The sequence below is a fragment of the Hydra vulgaris genome, chromosome 07, assembly GCF_038396675.1.
Source record: "Hydra vulgaris chromosome 07, alternate assembly HydraT2T_AEP".
In the NCBI taxonomy this organism is placed as follows: Eukaryota; Metazoa; Cnidaria; class Hydrozoa; order Anthoathecata; family Hydridae; genus Hydra; species Hydra vulgaris.
The window spans coordinates 35,816,748-35,843,660 of NC_088926.1; the positions used below are offsets into that span (position 1 = coordinate 35,816,748).

Here is a 26,913-nt window from a genome sequence, read left to right on the forward strand (position 1 = left end):
AAAAAGTTAATATACTTTTTTCTAATTAAAAATATATAAATCATATTTCATCCTTTTGCACGCCATTATTCATCTAAAAAAAAAAAGAGTTTAAAATGTTTCCAAACAAAATTCTTAACTTGATAATAAAAAAATTTAATCAATTTAGTAAGCTGAAGAACTTTATTAAAAAAAATTCTTTATAAAAATATAAGTTACAAACTAAAATTAGACAATCAATAATGTTAGTTAAATTTAGTTACACTACAATTATTGATTACATACACTATGCACTTATAAAAAAAATTTAAAATCAATTCATTTATTCAAACACGACAGATACATACCTTTAATTACCTTTTTACCCCCCCCCCCCCCTCAAACAACTTTTTACAATTATGATTTTACTCATATTTACAAAAAAGAGTCAAGCAGAATATTGCAGAACCAATAAAACTGCAGCATAGAATAAAGTGCTATTAACTAAATATTAAAATTACTTTTTTTAAACTCGTAAACTTTGCACTATACTGCGTTCACTCTTTTTCATTATATCTTTTAAAACTCTTAAATTCTCATAAATCCTATTAAGTTTTGAAAGAGTAGAAAAATAGGAGCCCATTATATATTTCTTACTGTACCACTCCATTTGGCTACTGGAAGCTACTCGCTATCATCCAAATCTTTTCTAAATATAAAAGAAATGAAAAAAGTGTCACAGAAAAACAGAAAACAAAAAAGATTAAAAAAATTTAGAAAAACACAGAAAACAAAAAAGATTAAAAGAAGCACATACCTTAATTTCTTGCTTTCGTCTTTATATAATTCTGCTGATCTAAATCAAACATAAATTTATAAATATATACATACACATACAGTATTGTGCAAATAGCTAGGCAATGTAAAATTGAAATAGAAAATTAGCTACAAGAGCATGCAAAAAAGTGGCCATACATCGACTAAGAATATATGCTCGAACAGCAACAGTCTTTTTAACTATTCTTCTTTTTTTAAAAAAAAACCATATATAGATTTGTCAGCTTTTCTTTCTTACCAAATTATAATATAATTACTATTTTATTTTATACAATATTATCTTGAGTTGAATTAGGTAGTTGTGGTACTCTCAAAAGCTTGTTATATATTCTTTTTTGATGTTAGTAATCTCAACAAAAATCAAATTTAATAACATCATCAAACAAACGTCAATTAAAATTTAGTATTTTTAAAATTTTTCTGGCCTAACAACTATATCACATAACTTCTTATAAGCAAAACCATCTTTAGCTTTATTTAGTTGAAATTCTTTGTAGTCATCCTGTAACTAAGAACTTTTAAGTGCACTTTCAATAAATTAATCAAAGATGTTTGCATATCATCTACACAAGTGGAAAGAATTCTTGAAGCTTCTTTGTTTTTTTTATCATGAATAGTTAGAGAATAAATTTTCTCTCGATAATACAATATTTATAAAATATTGATTAATATCTATTTTATACAATATAATTAATTATAATATGATTATTATTTTATTTTATACAATATTATCTTTAGTTAAATTAGGTAATTGTGGTACTCCCAAAAGCATTTTAACTTAGTTAAATAGCTTTTGAGAGTACCATAAAGACTGAGCTGAAAGGTATACTTAATCAAAAACAGGAGGCTTATAGAACTATGTATGCATGCATGATGCAATTTAAAAGTGGGGAGAGTAAACAAGATTTACATTTAAAGCAAACATTAAAAGTATAAACATCAAGTAAAAAACTACGACTACGGTAAATAAACACAGCTCACATTTGAAATTGATTTGAAATTGAAAATTGTTTTTTTTTTAACTTGTCTTTATGTAATTAAGTTTAAAATGGTTTAATATATATAAAGTAAAAGTACCTTTTTAATGGTTTCTTAGATATATCAGTACTAAAAACAAAAACAAAACAAATAAAAACATTTTTATGTTATGAAAGTCGAATCTTTAAAAAAAATATTTATTGATCAAATTAAGAAAAAATGACATCTGAAATTAAAAACCTTTTTGGGATTTCTTCATCTTCAGATTCACTTAGATCATATGCTGAAACATCAACACCTCCATCTTCATCATCTTCATCTTCATCGTCTTCATTGTCATTTTTTTGATCTTTGAAAGACCTTTTTTCAAAATCCTCCTAAAAAGCATATCAAAATTTTATAATCCAAGTTTAAAACTGCAAAATTTAATTCAACTCTTCCAAATAAACTTTTAAATTATACAGTTAAACTGAGAATATAGTTTATTATAAAGCATTTATCTGAAATACAATTAGTGACAATGATAAAAAAGCAACAGTTTTAAAGATACTTTGTGAATTGTTTGTGCGTTTGTAAAATAATCATTATATTTAAAATGCTTAAACATTTTTTAAATATATATTTTATTATTCAAAAGTTTATAAAAAAATTATCACAACTATCTAAAAATAAATATTACTCACTTTTTCTTTGTTAGGAGAATCTATGACACTCTAAAATTAAATGAAATTCTTATAATAATTTATGAGCTTTTAACTGCTTTTTAATAATATTTTTAAAGGTATCTTTATGTACTTAGCTTTATAATTACAACAACAAACTAAAATAAAGTTTCTGAATAAATAAAGATCATCCATGTAACTTTGTAGAAAGGGGGTGGGGGAGGTCTACAAATACCCTATGAATATATTAGACTGTGTACTTTCACACAAACATCTCACATTTGATATATATAGAGAATACTCTTTGATTGTTCTCTTTTCTATGTGGTTGTTTAATAGTTACTACTGTCAAATTAAAAAAATTTAAAAAGAGATGTAAAAATGTACAACTTAACATTGCTATAACTTGCCTAAATTTTCAATCTGTAAAATAAACAAAAAAATATTTATTTTATAATTATCTATAACAAAGTGTGAAGCATATGCAAGTTTACAGTTTAAGAAGTATATTAACTGTCTGTTGACAGTTGACATATACTTATGTCTTATGACTTAGTATTTTCTGTTAACTCTGAACTTAATTAGTGTTAGCTTGCACATCTGCTTGGAGTAAATTAAAATCATACAATACACAAGTCGTCCTTAGTTTGCTTTCATTGTCTTTAACTAAGGTTACACAAGGCTTTAGTTCACTTTTTTATTGGGTTTTTTTTTCCAACCTAATTCCAATCTTATTAGTGGTTGCTTGTAGCCTTGTTCAGAGTTTTTTATCAAAAAAAGTGAGGCTATATAGCCGTGATAAAGGCAATACACTTAGAAAGCAAACTTTAACATAAATTTTTACTTAAATGCGGAAATAGGTAGGAGCTCATAAACCTGAGATGTTAATCTTTTTATTGATAGTCTCACCATTAAAATACTCAATTCTGTTCTGCAAAATAGATTGACATCTGAATTGAAAGAGTGCCCAGTTGTAATAAATTGCTTCAAACTTTCTCTAATACTATTTTTATTGGGAAAAAAAGTTAAATGTACCTGAGTGTAAGTTAGAATATATTTGAACCCAAAATAAATTTGATTTATTTCGAATTTTAAATTGTCTAAAAAAGCTAAGATAGTTTGAATATATTTATAGTGTAAATGTGCAAACCATTTGGTATCAGCATATAGAGACAAAAAATCTGGAGATGTTAAAAAGGGTGTACCAGTCCAAACAGTCTAGGTGTTAATTTAATAAAAACATATATTCCTATGTTAAGCACATTTTAATTTATTAAAAAATTGAAAACCTTTACGTATGGTATTTGACCTCTCAGATGCTTTTTTTTTCTTCCAAACTAAAAAAATAGGGAATAGTATCAAAAAACAAACAAAAAAGTCAAAACTAAAATCAGTATTTACAAAACTCAAACCTCATCATATTCTCCATCGGAATCTTCTTTTTCTTTATAAGATATGTTATCATTTTCCTTAAAACCTCCTCCGTAGCCTTAATTAAAAAACATTTTTAAAAGCTCCACCATATCTTTAAAAAAAAAAAAAAAAATAGAATCTCCATTATTCCCCTAAACAATGCCCAATCATAAAATGTTAAAAATTGATAAAAAGATATTTTAATTGCTACATAGTCTTCAGTACCAGTAAAAACTATCAAACAAAAAAAAAAAAAACATGAAACATTTTTGCAAAACAAATGCAAACATATGGCACAAAAGTTAAATAACATTTTTTATTAATTTAGAAGTAAAATATTTTAGTTGCAATAACAAAAAAAAAAAAAAAAAAAAAAAAAAAAAAAAAAAAAAAAATGAAACAAACAAAAATTATAAAAGGAAATATAATAATAAAAGAAAAATAGTGAAAAAATCTTATTATTAACAATGTATTCTCAGGCAGCCTTTTAACATCATTTTTTATGAAGAAAACATATTTTGATCTTGTTTGAGATAATTTTATGCAGAAAGTTGTGTTCATATCCTAAAAACTTAAAATTGAATAAATTACCCGAAACAAATTTTTTATTGAGATATTAACAAAACAAATCATCAAATTTAATGCCATAACGTTTTTTGTGAAGAAAATTTGTAATTTTTTCTTTTTTTTTTAAATAAAAATCTGATTTTATTATTAGTTTATCATTGACATCAATAAAATAAGAATGGATGAAAATTTGAGCAAAAATCCTAACTTTTTTTATGCATTCTTCTAAGAAAATAGGAGGGAACTAGCCACTAGTGCTGACCTAATATATAAAATTCTATAAAATATATTAAACTCGTATAAAAATCTTAAGATCTTTTCCATCTAATTGATAAGAACAAGTAACACTTTAAAACCCTTATTTGTTTTATTTTAAAAAAAAAAAAAAACTAATAAATATTATACACATCTAGTATAAAGTTAAATTAAAAGATATAAATAAAAATTCTAAACATTTGTAAGAATATATATGAATATTTTATTTTTAAGTTTAGTGAAAATAATATAAAAAAATTTGTTTTCATAATGCAGAGTAAAACAGTGTAGAATGAAACCGAGGATATAATGAAACTGAGGATAAAATAAAACCAAGATAAAATGAAACCGAGGATAGAATGAAACCAAGGGTAAGACGAATCAAATTAAAAAACTATGATACTTAAAAACACACTATTTTATACAGTTCTTAATTTCTTCTTTCAAAACTTTTTCAAAGAAACCTAGTTAAACAATAGTATATAAATTTGAATAAAAATAGTATAAGGTCATATCATACCAAATGGACGTAAATTTTAGGATTTTAACATGGATTATATTTTTCCTCAGATTTTGATTAAACTTTCAAAAACAATTTTTTAGGTTTTTCAGGTAGCCATTATGGATTATATGTGACATTCAAAAATTAAATGTCAAAGTTTTACTGAAGTAAGTCTTGTGTTGTATACAATAAAAAAAACTAAAAGGTATTCTGAAATTTTGTTTTAAAAATATAGAGCTTCAAAGTATGAACAAAACATGTTTTTGCTACTAAAGTTCTTATTTTTAGAAAATCAGAAATTTCAAATGACCATATCTAATGAACCATATAAAGATTTTATGCTGAAGTTTTCAGGAATTGCTTTTCTCATTGATATAAACCAACCCACCAAATTTCATCAAAATATGAGGTGGTCCATGTTGGACCTTAGTCCACTTGGCATAGAAAACCTTATATAAATTTAAAATCTTAATGTTATTTAATATCGGAAAGTTTATTATTAGTATTATTATTGTCGGAAAGTTTATTATTAGTTTATTATTATTATTTGCACATTTGGAGAAGAAAAATATAATTTAAAAAACATCTTTTTTAAGAAATGTATTAACCTTTTTTTAAATTTAAAACAAGGTTTCATAAGGTTTTTATTGAAGTAAAAAAAAAAAAAGAAGAAATTCTACAGTGTTACACAAGATAACTCTAAACAGTTTATAATATGCCAAACAGAACAGTTATTCAGAGATGGTCAGCCGACAGTACTAGACAACCAAATTTTGTAAAGGACGTCTAAAAATATTCCTTTAGGGCAATTAAGTTGCCCCCAAGGGCGACTATTGATTTTTATTGGCAGTTCTAGTTTATCTTTAAAGAATTTAAAAGAAAAGTAATCTAAAATAATAAAACTTTATTTTTAAAGTTTGTCAAAGTTTGTTTTCTGCATTTTCTATTATTAAATAGAACATAAGAGAATTGTACGAGCATTTAAATGTTTTTATTCAAATTCTTCCTAATAACTTTTAAGTTTTTTTAAAAAAAAAATTTATTTTATTTTTTTACAAATTTTATTTAAGGATTTAGAGATACATAAACGTAACGAAATTTGCCAAAAAAAATCTTCGTTAAAGTTGAAAACTTTTTTTCTTTTTAAATATTTAAATTATTTTTTAACATTGTTTATTCTATACCGTAAAATCGGTATAGAATAAACTATACCTAAGTTCGGTTACTTGAGCTTTAAACATTTATTTATCACGCATAAAAAATTTTTAATTTTTTTTCCTGAAACATAGAGAAAATTATATTGATAATTGATATTGTGAAAATAAAAAAATGAAAAATAAAAAATAGTACTTAAAACTTAATTTAAAATGAAAACATCTACTTTGACCGAACTTTCAATACCATCTCATAAGTTTGTCCGCTATATAAATATTAATGACGTATCACAAACTTAGCGTTACAAATAATGAAAACTAATTTTTAAATGTTACTTTATTGTAAAATTATGATACAAATTCAGGTAACACAAGTAAGTAAGGAGGGCATCACCCGAGCTTATAAAAAAAAAGTCTTTTGGGGCACCAAAGAAAAAAAACTTTTTAAAGATTAGTAGTTTTTTTAATTTTTATTGTAATTAGTCAATTATTTTATTACTTTGGCCATTATCACATTTGCTGCGCCACTGGTTAATAAAATTAAAAATGTATTTTTCAATTAATTTAAAAAGGTTTTTTCAATTAACAAAAAAACACTACTTTACTTTAAATAAGCTTTCTATGTTTATTGGCAATTCTTGCACGTAAAGTTACTGGTAAATTTTATATTCATAAATATTTCATAATATTACTACTAATTGTCTCTTTTGTTGTTTATACGAGAATGACTGAAGTTAGAGTATTTCAAAATTTCACTAATTTTTATAAAAAAAGTAGTTAATTTTCAAAAATTAATAACTTTTTTTTGTATATATAATTAATTTAATGATTCTTAATAATACTAAGATTAAATATAATCATTTATTTTAATAATTTGCTTATTTTAGATTTTAATAGTATGCGTTTTTTCAAATTGCTGTTTTGCTCAAGAATCATTTCATCAGGTTGAATATAATCATTTTTTTTTATAGATTCATATTTACAAACTAATTACAAATATTGCTTGATAAAAAAAGTTAGTAAAATTTGAGTTTTGCATGCTCTTTTTATATTTTTTCTTAAATGACCATAGTTACATGGTGACCGAACTTAGACAATTTTACGGTATACAACATTTATTCAGAAAAAGTTGGATTGTAAAAAAAAAAATTTAACCATGGCTTACTAAATAAATTTAGTAAGCAATGATTTAACCGCAACTGAGAATTTTTTAAAGAAACAAATTGTTTTATAAAAAAAAAATTTAATTTTAGAAGACTTTAAATTAAATATGATCTTAAAAATTTAGTTTTGAAGGAATGTAAAATGGTAAAATGTTGAGTGTAAAATTTAGTTTCAACTGAATGTAAAATATTTTCGTAATTTTTATAAAAGTTTTTCTGCTAACTAATTCATTACGTAAAATATAAGTCTCTCCATCAGATTATTATAAATTATTATAAGCAAAAGGAAATTCTTCTCATAAAAAGGGGAGAAGTGCTTTTGTTTATAAGAATTTTTTTCACAAATGTATTTTTTGATTCTTATTAATTCATATTGTGTGAAGTACTTTTGACATAATAGATTTAATAACATAAATTACATTTACAACTATCTTATTAGTAACTGATAAAATCTACCTATAAATTGTTTAAAATCTTTATTAAAAATACAACATTTAATATGTAAAAATTAAATAAATTGTGATAAACAAACATAAGATTATGTTGAGTATAAGATTTTTTTTAGAAATAAATTATAAGAAAATATAACTTTTTTCGAATACTGAATTTAGATTAAATTAATAATTTTTGTTTAAATAAAAATAATATTTAGCAAGGTTTAAATTAAAATTAATTACGTGATACTTTAAAAAAATTTCAAAAGATCAATAGTTTTTAAGCTCCTGTAAAAAATAAGATCTTAATAATTACAACACATTAAAAACTAAGAGTTTTAAAGTATTCATAAATTGTTTTTTTACGTTTGTTAATAATTGGTTGTTGTAAAAAAGAGTCCATATTTTATTGATAAAATAACCAATTAATTCAAGAGAAAACCTAATGGCATATATATTGGCATATGCTTTATCTGAAAATAGAAAAGTAAATATTATCAATAGTTTATAATACTTTTATTTATGCTTATTATTTCTTTTCTACACTTAGCCCTTTTATGAAAAATGACTAGAATATGCGAAATTTTTTTTATAAAAAATAGCGACAGGGAACTCAAAAAGTCTGTGGGGAACCAAAATTAACAAAGCAGTTGCATTCAGTCGCCCTTCTGCCGACTGACCAAAAGTCTGAGTGTACACCCTTGGTTATTAAAAGCACTGCCTTTATAACCACTTAATCTTTAAGGAGTGTGTTTGATGGAGGAGATGAATTCTTTAGTCTGCAAAACAGGACTTGAAATATTTTTTTATTAATCATTTTAAGTCTTATATTTTTTGAAACAGCAAAAATCGTAAACAAACCCCCAACCACCCACCCACACACTTGACACCTGTCCTACCTTACCTAACAAGATGCAAAAAATCAAAAGCAAAATTTTGCAGATTATATATCAGCTAAGTACAGGTGCCAACCTAAAATCCTTCAGATTTAGACTGAAATAATCAAGTTAGGCTGTAATAATCAAGTGTTACTTGGATTAGTGTTTTTGAAATTGAGATTTTTAAAAAGAGGTTTCAAAAAACATTTTATTAAGTTATCTGTAATTTTTAAAGGTTAGTTTCAAAACCTTTGTACAAAAAAGTATTTAATTAAGTAATTTAAGTAATTTAATATAGTATAATATACTATAATATGGAGTATTTCAAAATATTATTTTTTAATAATTACAATTACATAACATTTGTGTAGTAAGCCTAACAAAAAATTACAAAATTTTGGTGAATAGGTACATGAGAATAATGAAAATTATATATATGAAAACAATATTAAAAGGTATTAGAGAAATTAACAAAGGACTCATTTTTATTATATGAACATAGTTTCATTTAATTTCTACTTTAAAACTAGTAATATTAATATTTTAGGGATTTTTTTTGAACAGCAGTTTATAGGAGACAAAGAACAAAAAGATCTGATCATTTGACAATATCAGACTAAGATAACAGCAGTCCAAGTCAATTGCTCGAGAAAAATAAATTTTAAGAGTTTAAAAAGAAATCATTACAATAATACTTTGTAAAAAAATGTGCATAAAATAGTTTCAATACCTGTTCGTATTTCTTCAGGTCCAACCTTTGGGGCATTGCAAACATTACATGTAGATCTACGTGCCCAATTAACATTACCACATCTAATTAAATTATTAAAAGCTTTTATAGAAAACCAGTTGTTAAATCAATCAATCATATATTCTGAAAAATATTTTCATGGATATTTACAAAGAGTAATGCTACTAATCTTAAGTTAAAACCAAAAATACAGATCTTTATATATATAATATATAATAATTATAAAATAGTAATGATAATAATAAAATAGTATTTATAGTAACAAAAATAAAAACTACAATAATAATAATAACAAAAACAATAACAGTAATAATAGTAATAATAATAACAATAATAATAATAAAAATAATAAGTCACTTGTTTTTATAAATACAATAACTAACTATACTAAGTTAGCAACATTCAACTAAATAAAAAATACATACCAATGCAAACAATGCACTAAAACATATAACAATATGAACTATTCACTACATTGTCCAATGAACAATTCACAAGAATACAAAAACAAAAAACAGCAAACAAACAATGCAAGCAGCACAAAAAATTACATAAAATAAATGTACAAAAATACAGGACAATTCAAACTAAGTACAAAAATGCATTATTATATGAACAATGTACAAAAATAATTTTAAAAAATTCAAGTTAAAAAATTATGTTCTTTTTCTTTATTTTTTCATTGGTAGTAAAACTCGTTCTTTTTTATGATCATTTTCCTTTTTCGAGCATTTTTAAACTTTAAACTTTGTATTTAGTTTATGGTAGTTTTTGTTTTTCTTTGTCATTTTATCTATTTATAATACTTGATCTTGTTTTTATATTGTTTGTTGCTGTTATTTTATTAGTCTTTTTTTAAAATAATTTTTAATGATTTGATTTTTGAATTTTTGAAATGGCTATTACTTTAAAGAAATCCCCAAAGTGCGAAGACAAGTTGTGTTCATATTAAAGAAAATCTTAAAAAAAAATTTGGCTAAATTTTTTTAATTAAAAATAAAAAATGCATAATAAAACTAAAATAGCTGTTTTAGTTGCTCCTCTTCACAATTTTTCTTGGTTTTTGGAGCCTTTATAAAATATGCCACAATCTGCAGACCTGATAATTTATTTCATGTACATTAAATTCATAACAGTTTCAGTATATGTCGTCATAGTAGTATTTTTTCTCCTACAAGCAGCAAATCGTGTTTATTTGTATAATTTTTTACCAAATGCCAAAAAGTATTTGCAACCCTCGGAATTAGAAAAAATGAGGTCGGCAATAATATGCCGACCTTAATCTTTTAGAGCTTGGCATCAGGTCGGCAAAAATTATTCGATACAAAGGTCTTACCATGAAACATAGAAATGAGGTCAGCAATTTATTGCCAACCTCAAACACTTTCAGGTTGGCAGTTAGGTCGGCATTACCGAATGCCAACCCTAATTCTGAGGGTCGTATTTGTGATACAATTAAAAATAAAGTATCATATTTCATTTTTAGATTTTATTAGCACAACTTTTAGATTTTATTAGCACAACTAGCAAAACTAATGTCTTAAATATAGTTGTTTAGATTTTTTTAAATAAGCCTTATTTCTTGAACGTATAATTTTTGTACAAGTATTATAGAATATTTACTTATTATAGAAACTTATATTTAAGATGACGATGTCTTCCTGTTTGGTCAAGAGCTAAATAAAATTACAATTTTTTATACAAACTCCTAAATAAAAAAGAAAGGATGTTAGTCACCTCATTATATATTCTGAATCTTTTTTATTTTTGTTTAAACGATGAGAATTTTTAAAAAATTTTTATGTAGGTTGTAAATCACTATGTGAGCTTTTGTAACTTCCTCTGCACCAAACAATTAAAAGTTAAAAATTAAACTGTTAAGCAATTAAACCATGTAAAAGATATTGTTAGTAAAAAAGCAATTAAATAAAGAAGTTTTTATTAGTTAAGCTTAAATGGTTTTAAGAACTAGAAAATGTCGTTAAGTGCAAAAAAATTTTAGGAAGAAAACTTGAAAACAAATAGAAAAAGTCATTTAGTGAAGAAAAAAGAAAAGTATTAGAAAGTTAACTAGCATTTTTTTTACTTTAAAAAAGGAAGTTTTAAATTGAAAATTTTAAATAGATAAAATAATACAAAGTTTATAAAATTTGATATACACGGATTCTTACACGGATAAATAATATATATTTAGTTGAGATCTTAATTTAGTTCAAATAAATTTTTTATCGTTAATACAAATATTTTTTAGGATTAATTAAATTTATCTAAAAAAAAATCACAATGATGTCATTTACTAAAGACTCCAAGAACCAACAAAAAAAAAACGAACCAAGAAAAACGAACCAATCAAAACGAAGAAGACGAGCTTCAACTAAAACAACAATTTTAGTTTTATTAATGTGCATTTATTATTCAGTTTCAATCAAAAATTTTTTGCCAAACCATAAAAAAATAAATAGTTTAATAGTTTTTAAACTAAACTATTTATTTTTCTTGTTTTCTTGGAATCTTAAAAATAATTTATATTTTAATTTGTAGGTTTTTTCAAAATAAACAAAATTTAGCAAGTTAGATGGAATTAACTTGATAGTTTATGTTTTAAAATAAAATTTCTCGAATATTAATCATTAATACCGCCATTTATTGAAACTAATTAAATACATTATTTTGATAGGATAAAAAAACATTGCGATAATTGTTAATAAATACATTTCTTTAATAGGATAAAAAAAATCTTGAAAATTATAATTGATTTGTGATGATAATTAATTTATGATATGATAATTGATTTTATTTGGCAAGTTTCTTTCTGTTTACTTTTGGGTTTGTTTTCACTTAATATCAATAAAACCAATCAGTCAAAATTACAAACTGCTAACACGTTTTAAACACCATCTTAACATGATTTTTTTTCCATCTCAACAAACATAATTTATAGCAGTAACAACATGACCAGCATCAATAAATACATCATCTCAGCACTGCCTTTTGAATTAACAATAACATGTAGTAGCAGCATACAGGGTATCAGGATGTTAGCCATAAAAAAATTTTATAAAGTGATTCGGCAATATTAGGAATTAAGACGAAAAAAAAAAAAAGGTTAATGCATTCTGACATTTAAAAAGAGTTTTAAGGCAACCCATAGCTCGTGGTATAATGATAAACTTCTAACTTTGTGGTGGAATGTTAGTTTAAAAAACTTTCGTTTAAATAAGCAACAAAGACAAAAGGCATTTAAGGGGCAGAGTGAGGTTCGCTGCAAGAGGGCAGCAAGTAAATTTAATCAGCGCATTTCAATATTTAGTATACTAATTATTTAAATTAAAAATATATATATTTAAATACAAAAATTAAATTTTGAAAGAAATACAGAATTAAAATAATTTTGTATTTATAAATTAAAAAAAACAATTAAATATTGTATTTATAAATAGTTTTTGTTAATTAAATTTTTGCCTTTGTGAATAAAATAGAAAAATATTATAACAAGTTATGTATATTCAATTATCTTTATTTATATTTAATGCAAATATAAATGATACATTTTATTGCAAGTTTCATTTTTATTGCTATTTTTGGTGTACTTTCCCAGCATATTTAGTTTACCATTTATAAAAACTTAGTTTATATAAAAATGATAACAACTTATTTTAAAGTATATTATTTATCATTTATTAAAATGATAAATAATATACTTTAAAATAAGTATTTAAAAAAAAATATTTTTGTAACTTTCCTAACTTGAAATAACCACAAGCTTTCCCAGGAAGAGCACACAGTCGCACGTCATGTCTGCCCATGCTTAAATAATCTAATTAGATACACTGACTGTTACTGGGACTGCAGCTTGGCTATACCAAATACTGTTGTTTCATCTTTGAATGGGACAGCTGTGCCAAAGAGTCACATTATTGTCGACAGAGCTGGCCACTCCGTTAAAAGTTAGTTTCAAGACAGAAAAATGTTGCACACGAACCACTTGTCGAGCCAGCAAAGATATTTTGGCCTCCTCTACACATAAAACTTGGACTCATGAAGAATTTTGTGAAAGCACTGAACAAGGAAAGTGAAGGTTTTTGCTATTTAAGACAGATGTTTCCAAGAATAAGTGATGTGAAGATCAAAGAAGGTATTTTTGTTGGTCCCCAGATCAGACTTGTTATGAGTGACAAGCAGTTTGAAGAGCTGTTAGTTGGCCAGGAAAAAAATGCCTGGAAAGCCTTTAAAGATGTTGTTGACAATTTCCTGGGCAATTACAGAGTGCCAAACTACTTTGAAGTCGTAAACAAAATTATCCGCGCATACCAGAAAATGAAGTGCAACATGTCACTCAAGGTTCATTTCCTTCACTCGCACTTGGACTTCTTCCCCGTAAATTTCGGTGCTGTCAGTGACAAACACGGTGAGCGGTTTCACCAGGACATTGCTACAATGGAGAAACGATACCAGAGCAACTGGAATCCATCAATGCTTGTTGACTACTGTTGGACACTGCAACGTGATGCACCAGAAGTTAAATACAAATCAGGAGCAAATTATTTTTAATTCTGTTGAACTAATGGCTCATGCGGAACATAAACGTGATTAAATAGGTCAACATGTAAATGTCTATTTCTTAGAGTTCCTACGTGATGCAGTAAAACAAAAACTATATTTGTGCATACCCTATAGGTACCTGTCACAATCACCTAAACCTTTTCAGAAAGCAAGACTTTTATAAAAATTTGTTGTGCAGTGTAATCAGTACCAAGATTTATTTAATCTTGCAAAAGGCATCCATAGATTAGAATTCACAAATTATAATGTTTATAAGGATATGTTGGATGTTTTTGTAACCCCTTTTATTAGCCAGAATTTTATTAACTTATTTGAAATATCTAAAATTGTCTTTACTTTGTCACATGCTAAGGCACAGGTTGAAAGTAGGTTTTCTATCAACTCAGATGTTCTTATTAAAAATTTTCATGAAAGCTCTGTTGTTGCCCAAAGACAAATTTATGATGGAGTTCACCACATTGGTGGAGTTTGCAATGCGGAAAAAGCAAAATCAATGATCAAAAGTGTAAAAGTGTCCCATTCAAACTACAAAGGATAATTAAAATGAAAAAGAGAAGAAAAATTGCAAGAAAAACAAGACTATATTGATAAAAAATTAACTTTGCAGAAAATAAAGAAATTAAATGCTAAAAAAACAAAGTTAAATCTACATCATCAGGAAGTCGTGAGATTGAACTAGAATTAAAAATGCTAACACGCAAATGAACAGATTTACATTACTTTGTTTAAAAAGGATTCAACTATTTTCTTAAATTTAAAAATAATTTTCATTTTGAAGTATTTAAGTTTTTAAAAACTAAAAATAATTTTATCAAACAATTTAAAATGTTTATTTTTTAATTAATAATAACTGAGATATATATTTGTAAAGTTAGATTATTTCTTTGCTCTTTTATTCAATTTTCAAGAGAATTTATTCATTTGCCAACAAGACCAATTATATTGCATATATATTGGCATATGCATATTTATTTTATACTATTGTTAGACTGCTGTTTGTTTTACTATTAAACTGTTTGTTGTTATTTTTATAAATTTTGAAGCTTAATCTGCCCAATTTGCTGATCTGGTGTTTTAATTTATTTCTATTTTAAAATACTAGTAAAAAGCTTATTTCATTTGTATATATAATATAGAAAATATTTAATAGAATAGTATGTAGAAATAATATAATAGAAAAGTATATATACATATTTAATGTAGAAAAGTCTAAAGCTTAACTTATGATCCTGTAACTTATATAGTTTAAGAATATAAAAAAAATATATACAATATATAATATATATCTTTCATATGATTTTTTTCTTCATAGTTTCTTTGGTTGTAAAAAGTTTAATTATAAAAAATGGCTGGCCACCCTGCTTTGTTGCAACATAATAAAAGGGGAGTTTTCAAAAGAAAATATCAGATTAGAGTCAGAAGATGTGAGAAAGTAGAAATGAGTATTAACTCTATTACAAAATCATTAAAAACCGTTTAATCATAGAAATATGATTTTCTGGTCAAGAGGTTATAAAAGTTAATGATTTAAACATTGTTATAAAAACATGGTCTAAACTTTTTTTTTTGGTCGAGAGGTTATAAAAGTTAATGATTTAAACATTGTTATAAAAACATGGTCTCAACTTTGTGCGAAGCATAAAAATATAAAGCAAAACTTCGATATTTTAGCCTGCTATAAATTTTTTAAACTCTTTTTCAAATGGAACTAATGTAACTCATCATCAGGTTTAATATCTATAATATAAAAAAATGTCAAATATCATAAAAATAATATAATAAATATAATTTATTAAACGTCAAATATAAGAAAGACATTTTGAAAAGACAAATAAACATAAGAAAAAAAATTTTCTCATAGTTTTAGCTTATATAGCAATTTAGTTTTTTAACATTTGGGCTGATAAAAATTGTGAATAAATTGCATATCAACACTTTCAATTGTTATAAATTATAATAAGTTTTTTTTCTTCCTCAACCTGTATCATTATCAGTAGCTAAAAATAACAAACCACCCTAAAAGGAAGAATGCAAAAGTTGTATAAAAATCTATTAAAAAAATATTTTTTTAAATTTTTTTCTTTTTTAATTATTAAATTTTTCTAGTTAATTTATTAAAATTTGATATTTCGTTACAATTTTGTTTCCTTTTTTAGTATTGGTTTTTTTTTCTTGGTAAGCACATCAAGTATAACAGTCCCTGCTATACTTGATGTGCTTGAGCAACAGTTCCATATTCTCATATGTTTCTTTCATGTGTACCGCATAGCCAACAGGTACCGACAAATAAACATTGCCATTGTGTAGCAGAAAAGCTTTCAGGCTTAGCATTGACGAATCAATGAAGAGACGCCACTCTTCTGAATTGTGATCACAACCCAAGGCCAAGAACAATCCTTCAATGTTACAACAGAAACAGAGACTGTCGACTTGAGCAAAAAATTTGGTGATATCATGGTGCCAGCTTCTGAACATAGAAGTTTTCGTACCTGGTGACAGCAGACACCATCCCTGCAGCCTGGAACCCAGTAACTCAGCTTTTGCTTTTGACAGACCCAAATCTCTAACCAAATTGTCCAATTCTGACTGTGTTATTAGATGTGGATCACCTGATGTGCAAGGTTCAAAATCTGGGTCAATGTCACTATCAGTAACTTGCACTGGAGTTTCTTCACATGGTTCATCTAAGGTCCAATCCTCTGGTGGTTTCAGAATTGGGAGACTGTCGTCATGTGGCACAGGTCTCATTGCTGAAGGCAAATTAGGATATTCAATTGACTTCTTTTTTTTGGAAGAGAAACCAGATTAGTCAAACAAAAATAACAGCCCGTCACATGGCCTTTTTGTTCTCGCCAGATCATTGGAACAGCAAACGGCATACTCTTACGAGTGCCTCTGAGCCAGGCTCTTAGATTGACACCGCATGTTGTGCAGCAAATGTGAGGCGCCCATTCCTTGTCTTGGTCACCAATTTTGCAGCCAAATACAGATGATAAGCTTTCTTCACAAGAGCAGTTATAGAACGTCTCTGAGACGCAAGTGTATATTTGCCACAGATATAGCAGAATGTATCGCGGCTGTTACAACATTGACGAGATATATCGCCAGACAGCAAAACGGCTATAGCATTAAATTTACTTACTGTTATATTGATACAGATACTGTACTTTACTATAATGATGCACACACACACTAGCTGCACAAACTGTTGCTGATGAGTCACTAACTGGAGTGAGATGTTTGGATATAAATCTAAGCAGACTTAGATAAAATTTAAGATTTCTCTTAAACAGTACATGATACGTAAATTTTGATGTGATATTTTTGATCAGGACCCAAAAATCTTTAAGAAACACCTAACAGTGTTCAAGAAGCAAAAAGTGTGTTGTGCGGTGTTATTGACCTTATCAGCTATTGTAGCATTAATCCATTTACATTCATGAAAAATTGTGAGTAAATCAGTCATTCCATTTTTTCCTGAGTCAAAATTAGAACATATAATAATGGGGTTTAAAGCTGAGGTAGCTCTTGTAAGTTTATATTTTAAAGGAACTCTTTTTCTCAGTGTATCAACAACTCCAATGTAAAACTGTAATCAATGTAAGAAATATAATCACTTCAAAACTGTAACTTCTGACATTCACTTGTTTTTATTTTACCAAGTAGAGAAGCTACCTAGTAGAAAAGTTCCAATTTTTACTTCTTTTTGGTAACACTTGTGTGTGGTTAAGTCTATTTTCATTAGCTTTATAACAGATTTTACTCCCTCGAATACATCTTTTTTAATAAATGCAAATATCCATTTGACTTTTTGAACAAATTCGTTTAAAGACTCATCATTTAATATAACCAATATTGATACAAGTCAAGTATAAAAGCAGATAAGAATATAAAGAAAATAAAAACATTCTTTTATATACAATTTATTCATGACTTTTGTCAGTCAGTAAATTAAGGAAATACTTTATTATTTACATTAGAAACCTAGAAAATTAAAAATTTATTTTTTCAAATATTTTTACTAAACTTTATTGTTTTTATCAATGCAAAGAAAAGCGAGAAAAATAAATACTATTTATTGGGAGAAATTTTTTTTTACTTTTTAACAAGTTTTTCATGTAAAAAATAAAATAAAATAAAAAGTCATTAATACCAGCCCTTCGAATTAAGAAAAATCAGTATGAGATTAGCATCAGGTTGGCAGAAAAATTGTAAAACAGAGAAGTGACCATAAAACATAGAAACAAGATCGGCGATTTTTTTCAACATCAGACACTTCTGGTCGGCAGTTAGGTCAGCATTGCCAAATGCCGACCTTAATTTTGAGGGTTGTTAATACTAATGTTCAAATATTAAATATTTATTTGTTTTCACTACCCCCATTAAAATAGTCTGCTTTTTTGTCAAAATTCTGCATTAAAACCAGATAGTTTATTTCTTGATGAACTATTGCTACAAAAGCTTGCTGGCTAGAGCATTGTTAATTTACTGAACTTATTTAGCGTAACTTTTAAAAGCCTATTGTAAAATTTTTTTAAGTTTATAAATATATATTTTCAAACAGAGCAATTGTTATGTTCATTATCTCTAGTAATTAACAGTATTAGTATTAACAGTATTAGTGATTAGATAATTAACAGTTTTAGTATTAAGTACTAATATTATATCTAGTAATAATATTGGATATTGGGCAATAGAAAGAAAACAATTTCAGACAGGCTTCAAATGTGATTTATAATTTTATATTTATACATTTATAAAAGAAATCAGGCTATTCTTTTATTTAATTTCTTTCGTCATTCCAAAATTCATTAATCAAATAATATTTTACAAATAGATAGCAATTTATTTTCTTATTCTTCTATTATATATGTATTGTGAAAAAACATCAAATATAGCAAAACATTTTTAATAGCGAAAAGACATGAAAGCAAATAAACTTTCAATTGCTTTTAAATTGTTACAAATTAAGGTTTTAAAAGTTTTTTGCAGTTACTCACCCTTGCTGGAAAGACTCGACTTTAGTTACTTTTTATGTTGGTTTTATATTTAACTATTTTGTTTATTTATAGTTTTATTTTATTTATTTTTTATTAATTAAAATATTACTTATAGTTTCAAGTTAATAAATTTTTTTCATCCTGTTACCAAAGTGCTAATACACAAAAGTACTTAATGCACTTATAACTGTATAGAAATGCATTGCTGTATAAACCATAATCAAGCCTTAAGGCAAAAATTATTTTAGGAAATTTTTTTATTAAACTTTATGTAACAACTTTAGTTTTGAATTAGCCCTTTAAGAAAAGTTTTTTCATTATCATGTTTTAAGATTGATCTTAAAATGAACATCAATTAATTATGGCTTTAATTTTTTTTTAAATGATTACTAGTTTATAAGAAGTAGGAGAAGATTTTATTAAAGCAAAAAAGTTAAAAAAAATTTTTTTGATAGTTATTTTCCCCCTATTGTTAAGAAATTCATCCTAAAAACTAAATTGGGAGTAATCAAAAAGTTGATAATGTTGTGTAATAAATGTTTTAAGAAAAAGATAGTGCCTCTGTTTTGAAATACTGTTCCGGTTTGCATTTAACATAAAGAATTATTAAAAATAAATTACGCCTCTAATTTTTTTAAAATTAGAGGCGTAATTTAAAAAAAATTAGAGGCATAATCAGACGAAATATTTAAATTTTACTGATAATTTTTTTAAATAAAAATATTGTTTAATATTAAGATATTTTATAAATATTTTATAAAGATAAAGACTTAAAACTTTTTTTTAAGCAGTTTCAAACTGAATTACAACACTGTAAAATACGCAACTTAAGTAACTTAACTTTTATCGATGTAAAAATGGACATTAAGTTACATTTACTTGTGTTACACTTTTCTGTTTTGCAACAAAATCTCATTATGAAGCCTGTAATTGATTTCCCTCCTCAGACAAGACTTAAAAATGATCCAATTTCATTTGCCAACAATAGCTTGAATTTTGCCACTACAGCGTCCAAAATTTGGCAAGTAATATTTGAATATAATTTTTCTAGGGAGGTTAGACACTCCCCTATGCCCCCTTCCCTCAGGACGCATATTTTGAAACCCTATACAGATTCAGAATAGACAGAAATATGCGCAATCTGATTCACTGATTTTGAAAGAGAGGCAAGTGCACAATTGTTGAAAAATATATTTAAAATCGCAATAACAGATTTTTGAAAATTTTTTTACAGTAACCATAAAAGTTTATCATTACAAGTCTTGTGTTACTATCAACACAGGAAATTTATTTTATCTTAGTACTCTTCAGAATATTTAAAAAGTATCAAAATCTATTTGTACAAGTGAATTTTTACTCGAAAAATCTCAAAATTTCAATAAAGTTTATTTTGGTGATGGAGGTTTTTTCTGTTGTTAATTTAAAGAAACAAAAAAAATGTATGTGTTGAAGTAAATTCGAAAAGATCTATAAATGTATTTCTCATAAAATATGTTCTTGGCTTTAAAGCATACTCAAATACAAAATTTTTATGCAGTTGTAAAAGACTACTTGTGAAGTGCTTTTTGCATATAAAGGTTATATGCAGTTTTACCAGACTACTGGTGAAAATCTTTATATATAAATTGAATCATGTTAATTATAAAGAGTAGAACATTAGAGTTTTTTAATAAAGAAAATTTGTACTGATTGCAAAACTAGCTTACATGTTCCGGGTCAATATATGAACTCTGAGAAGATTTTGTTTTCATGTTTTGTTTCAACCATAGTTTGGAGGAGACTGATTTATTTTTTTATTGCATAACTCTAATAAAACATTGTCTTATAGTCAAATATTTTAATTAAAAAAAAAAAAATCAGTTATCATGCTATGAATATTTTTTCAAACACTTTGTGAAAAATTAAAAAAAGTTTGGCATGGTATTTTAAATTATATATTAATAGGATGAAAATTGTATATTAATAATCTATTTGAAAATTTAACAAATAAAATGATAATTATTTGTTTTTCTACTGATCAGTTCCTTTGTACAGTTACATATAACCGTTAATATTACAAGCTAGCAAAGAGTATTGAAGTTAAAAAATTTAACCAAATGAAGGTGAATTATGGCAATTATTGTAATAAAAAAAACTTAATCAAAACAAGCTTACACATTTGAAGAAGCAAGTTTTTTAAAAAAAATTTATTAATATTACTTCAAAATAAAACATAACACGTCTCTATTTTTAAATTATTACACAAGAGGTATTCACAGAAATTCAAAAAAAGCACACTTGATTTTATTGTTTATACAAAAGATTACATAATAAAACTATTTATAAAATTTGGAAATATGAAAGATAAATATTTCTGCTCTAGAAAAATGAAAAAAGCTTGTTTTCATTTTTCTAAAGCAGACATTTTTTTCTTCAGGAGTATATAATATAAAATTAATTAATAGCATAATAAATATATAATTTATCAAAGTTTATTGCTTCATTTAATATTATTTACCATCAGTTGCTATTAAAGGGTAAACATTTTAAAAATACAATAACCAATATTTTGTTCAGGTTAAAAGCTATATCAACAAACATGTGCTTTTAAGAATCGACTTTTGAAATTGAAATAAACAACAACATAAACTTTTATGTTTGCAATTTTTCTTGTTTTTACCTTTTTACACTTAGCTCTTCATAAAGGTACCACACCTTTAGTTAAGAGTTATACCTTTTTGTAATCAGTTTACTATATCAAAACATACTTGTGGACATCAGGTTATATACTTTTTCTTATAGCTTATTATGTTATAGTGCTTTGTAATCTTTTATTACTATTCATTACCAAAGGCAATCTAAATCAGCTCTTACTCACAATTGCTTTTAATTTGAGAGTGTTACAAATTATCTGGGCTAACTATAACAACCAATAAACAATATTCTCAAACTTAAAATGTTTTAGTGATGTATACAATTTATATATGGGAGTAATAAGTCTAAAGTTCTGAAAAAAAATCAGGTAATTAATTAAAAATATTTTTCTTGCTAAATGATAGGATTAATGGGAACTTAATTTGAAAATACTTATACCAAGTTAATAATATTCTATTGATATTATTAGGTAAATTTTAAAAAATCTATCCTAGGAGAATAGAGCGGCATAGTCAAGTTTTACCATCTGGTTTATAGTTTGTTACAATGGTTTTCATTTCTATATCTTAGAGTTATAAAAACCATTAGGAAAACAAATTAATTTATTGAAATCTTTATTTTTAAGAAAGTATCATGAAAATCACGGTTGCATTTGGAAGTACGGGAGGAAAAAAATGATTCTTATGCCAAGAAATACGTCACTTTTAATTACTTTTGACTTTCGTCCAACATTTGCGTGTTGTCAGAAAGTTAAAACCATTAATTTATTTACAAATTAATTGTTTTTTAAAAAAACCGCAAAAACGCAAATTTAATTGATGTTTTTAAAAACATTCTGAATGTTTTTAGTAATATAAACAATGTTTTTGTTTTTATTTTTTTTAATAAAATGTTTTTATTTTTATTTTTTTTACTGTAAATTATGCACTGAGTGTTGCTACATCGACTATCTTATAGCCTGACTCGCAACAAAGTGCTGCTACATCGACTGACAAATAGCCTGACTCGTAACACAGTGCTGCTACATCGACTGAGGGTTTGGTTGGAGCAGACAGTCTATCAAGTTGCAAAAAAAAATTTCGGTCTAGCATTTTAATTTTTACTTTATGTCAACAAAATATGGAGAAACTTTTTGACAACCAGATAGGAGTTTTATATATATATATATATATATATATATATATATATATATATATATATATATATATATATATATATATATATATATATATATATATATATATATATATATATATACTAGGGTGTCTAAAAAAACCACATTTTTGAAAATAATCTGCTCCCACCCCCTAAATGTGTTCTATCTAATACAAAAACACAAGGTTTAAAAATTTTTTTGAATAAAAAATATTTTAATGTGTCCCTAAAGACCCTCGCATATTTAATGGGTCCCTAATATTTTCAAAAATAAAGTTTTTAAAAAATATGTCAACCTTGTACTTAAATGAAGCAAAATTTTATAAAAATTTCTAAAATATAATTTATTTTGAAAAAATTTTAACTTATCAAAATTATCAAAAAAAAACACAAAAAATGAATTTTTTTCATTTTTTGTTAAAAAACATTTTTTATGTAATAAAACCAAAAATAACAATTTTATCCGTACTGGTTTCTATAAGCAATAATATAACTATTATCTTAAAATTTTTATAAAATAATTTTAGAAGGGGTTTTAGAAGACTTATTGAAAATAATTGTTGTTTTAATATTAATTTATAAAACCAATTGGACAAAAAATTAAATTTAGTTAAATTATTTAATTTCGATTAAATTATTTAATTTAAATTAAAATATTTAATTTAATTCAAAATTAATAGAAACGTTTTATTATAAATGATAAAAACCAGGCTGCTTAATTAAAAAAAAAATTAAAGCTTTAGTGTCTTTTAATAATGAATTAGCTCAAAAAAATGACATATTTTATTAATGAACCTGTGTGTTCAACTTCAATTTCTGTTTTGAATAATAATTTTGGAACCCCTAAAATGATTAAAAAATAAATGGACAAAAAGTAAGGGTTGGACAAAATGACTGATAAATGTTGTTTTTTAACAATGAATGCGCGTTTAGATAACATCTCTGACATACACACACATACACAAATATATAGGGTTAAAAATTTCCGGAAATTTTGGAAATTAAAAAAAAAAAAGACAAGATTTTTAAATAATGGGTAAAATTTTGTCTTATATAGGCAGTTGTTATGGACAATTTTATGGTAAAATATTGCGAAGCAGATCATACAAATTTCAGAAAACCCCTTGTGAAAAACACTTTTATTGATATATTTTGAGTTTTTATATTATAACTATAAGTAGAAACTATGATCATTTGTTTTCAAAATTTTCTAAAACTATTTTATTCTGTTGTTTGCTAAGCATATTGATGTTTGTTGCCGTATTTGTCAACATCTACTAAATTTTTATTTTTTATTTTTGATTAATTGTTATTGATTGATTATCAGTGAATAGCAAGTTTGATATTTCAACAGCCTGATAAAAAGATTTACTTTGTTCCTAAGTAGAATAGTTAAAATATCCTCAATTTTAAAAAATGAAAGTTTTTACTGTACTTCAAGATACAGAAAAATGATTTTAAGACTGCCCTTCCGAAAGCGTCTATTTTGCTAAAAAAACTAATATCATATTTGCATAAAACAATAAATAAGCCTCAGCACAGTTAAGGTACAAATCCCACTGTTGATTAGAGCTATTGCTATCAATTAAAACTGAGATAAACGCTCATTTAAATTTGTTTTTTGGAGTGTTGCAATTTTGTTTTTGCTAGTATCGTTATCCCATTAAAAACCCAGATGTTTTAATTTATTTTGAAGGTATATATAAGCTATAAGATGTGCATAGTGGTGGGTCTTTACTACTTTATATTTTTTGTTGAAATATTTAAAGAATACCTAAATACTATGATGATAAATCACATATTTTTGAAACAAAAAAATGAATTAAACAAAACTATATAATAACTATGAAGTTTAATGCTATAGAAAATTTCCTGAAAATTTCTAGAAATTTTGAGCAAAATTTCCTGAAATTTTGGAAATTTTTATCCCTACAAATTTATATATCAGCAAATAATGAACAAAACGATTGCTTTGTTTAAAAAAATGTATTTAAAAACATAAAAAAAGTTTTAAATAGGCTTTTGGAGCATTATTTTATTTTTTACACGAAAAAAGCAATAAATTGCAGACCTCAAACTGTTAAAGGTTTAGGTTTCCAAAAAAATTTGACACAAAGAGGTTAGCATTAGACATAAAAATGAGGTCAGCGATTTTTTGCCGACCTCAAACACTTTGAGGTTGGCATTGCCGAATGCCAACCTTAATTCGGAGGGCTGATATATATTTCCAAAGGCTGAAATTTAATTTTCTAAAAATATCTGGAAAACATTTTTAAGTAATATCCGAAAAACTTCGGAAATAAAAGTGCATTTTTATTATAAAATAATTATTTAATATAAAATATAATATTAACATTATCTTGCACATAATCTTAACATAATTTGCACGCAAAAAATGTTTAAATATTTTAATTTTTCTAATTAGTAAAATAGTGGCATAGTATTCGCAGGGATGAATATTATTAGAAAAGAGAATGAGATAAAAAAATTCATTATTTGTACGCACAAATTGTTATATTATTCAATGTTATTATAAGTTAATTATTAATTATAAAACATAATATTGTTAATATTATGTTTTTTTTGTACGCAAAAAAATATTCAAATACTTTAGCTTTTCAAATTAGTAAAACAGCGGCTTTACAGTGTTTACAGTGGCTAAGAGGCGCGACTGGATATGGTTGCGAGTTTGAGTCCTCCATAGAACAGTTGTTTATCTTTTAAATTTTTTTGAATCCTCTACAGAGAAGGTGCTTTTTTTATTGTTTTTTAAAAGTTTAATTTCGAAGTAGTTTTATGTTTTTTTAACTACTATTGATGTTTATTAAAAATAGTATGTTGTTAGTTTCATAGAATATGTGCATCAATACATATATAAATCGACTGTTAAAACCGTAGTCACAGTGGAGTGTACATACATCGACTGACTTAAATAGGGATAGGGACAGTGGAGTGTACATACATTGACTGAGAGTTTAAGTTTTGGCAGGAATTCCTTTATATAAAAGAAAAGTGTTTCAATCTTATTTAAACAGAGTTTATAAATTAATAAAAAAAAAAATTAAAATAAATTAAACTAGATTTTTAGGTAAAATAATCAAAATAATTTATAATAATTATACACGTATAAATAAGAAAAAATAAGAAAAAATAAGTTAAATATGCATACAAATAATAGGTAACCTAACTAAATATAACATAGATTAACTGATAAATGATACCTTTACTGTCTTACTTATTGGATGACAAAAAAATATTTTAAACTATTTCCAGAAATCTATTTGGAAAAAATAAAATTTTAAAGAAATATCCGGAATTTTGGAAAAATCCGGATAAAGATAATCCCTGATATATATGTATGCATATATTTTAAACTTAATTAGGCTAGCTATTTTACAGAAGTTAGTCAAGAGTGTCTTAATTAGAAACTATTTTTTTGCAAAGATCTGAAAAATATTATAAAATTAATGTTTATACTTGCTACATTGCCAATCATCAGCACTAAACAAACCATGACTTTTTTCAGCAAACTTTTCTCCAACTTCATGTGCTTTTTTGACAAAAGGGCCACCATTTGAAACAAATGGTTTATCTAAAATATAGTAATAACTTTTTGGAAAAACATTATATCATTTTAAAAGCAACAATTATTAAAGACAGCACCATTCAGGTGAATCAATTCAAGAATGTCTTTTTAGTAAGAAAAAATATATCTTTTTACCTTTTCCACATTTGTTACACTTTAAACGCCGAGCAAAGTTTACATTTTGACAACTGAATGAGAGCAAACATAAAATTTTATAACCAAATATAAACAAATGCATAAACACTTTAATTAATTAAAATGCAAAATAAGCTAATCTAATGTGACAATTAAAGAAATATTAAAGAAACTGACATTTTAATTATAATTTTCTATAAACACATACTCATTATCATCACATATCCAATCACCTTCTGACATACGAAAACGACCAGACATTTTGTAATTTGCTATTAAAGTAAAAAA

At 25.2% G+C, this 26,913-nt stretch overlaps 1 protein-coding gene across 2 annotated transcripts; it reads right to left on the minus strand.

Moving 5' to 3' along the window:
- On the minus strand, positions 1-26,913 carry LOC105849564 (zinc finger Ran-binding domain-containing protein 2). Of its 2 annotated transcripts, none has more exons than XM_065801760.1 (12): positions 26,834-26,913; positions 26,626-26,678; positions 26,382-26,496; positions 9,532-9,614; positions 3,848-3,924; positions 3,725-3,772; positions 2,457-2,486; positions 2,014-2,150; positions 1,873-1,902; positions 776-814; positions 621-667; positions 1-73 (listed from the first exon to the last, which is right to left on the minus strand). In XM_065801760.1, the coding sequence occupies exons 1-11, from the start codon at positions 26,884-26,886 to the stop codon at positions 643-645; spliced, it is 690 nt and encodes a 229-aa protein (XP_065657832.1). In that variant the 5' UTR covers positions 26,887-26,913; the 3' UTR covers positions 1-73; positions 621-642. The 2 variants fall into 2 exon arrangements, with proteins under 2 accessions (XP_065657832.1, XP_065657831.1); XM_065801759.1 differs by having other exon boundaries at positions 616-667.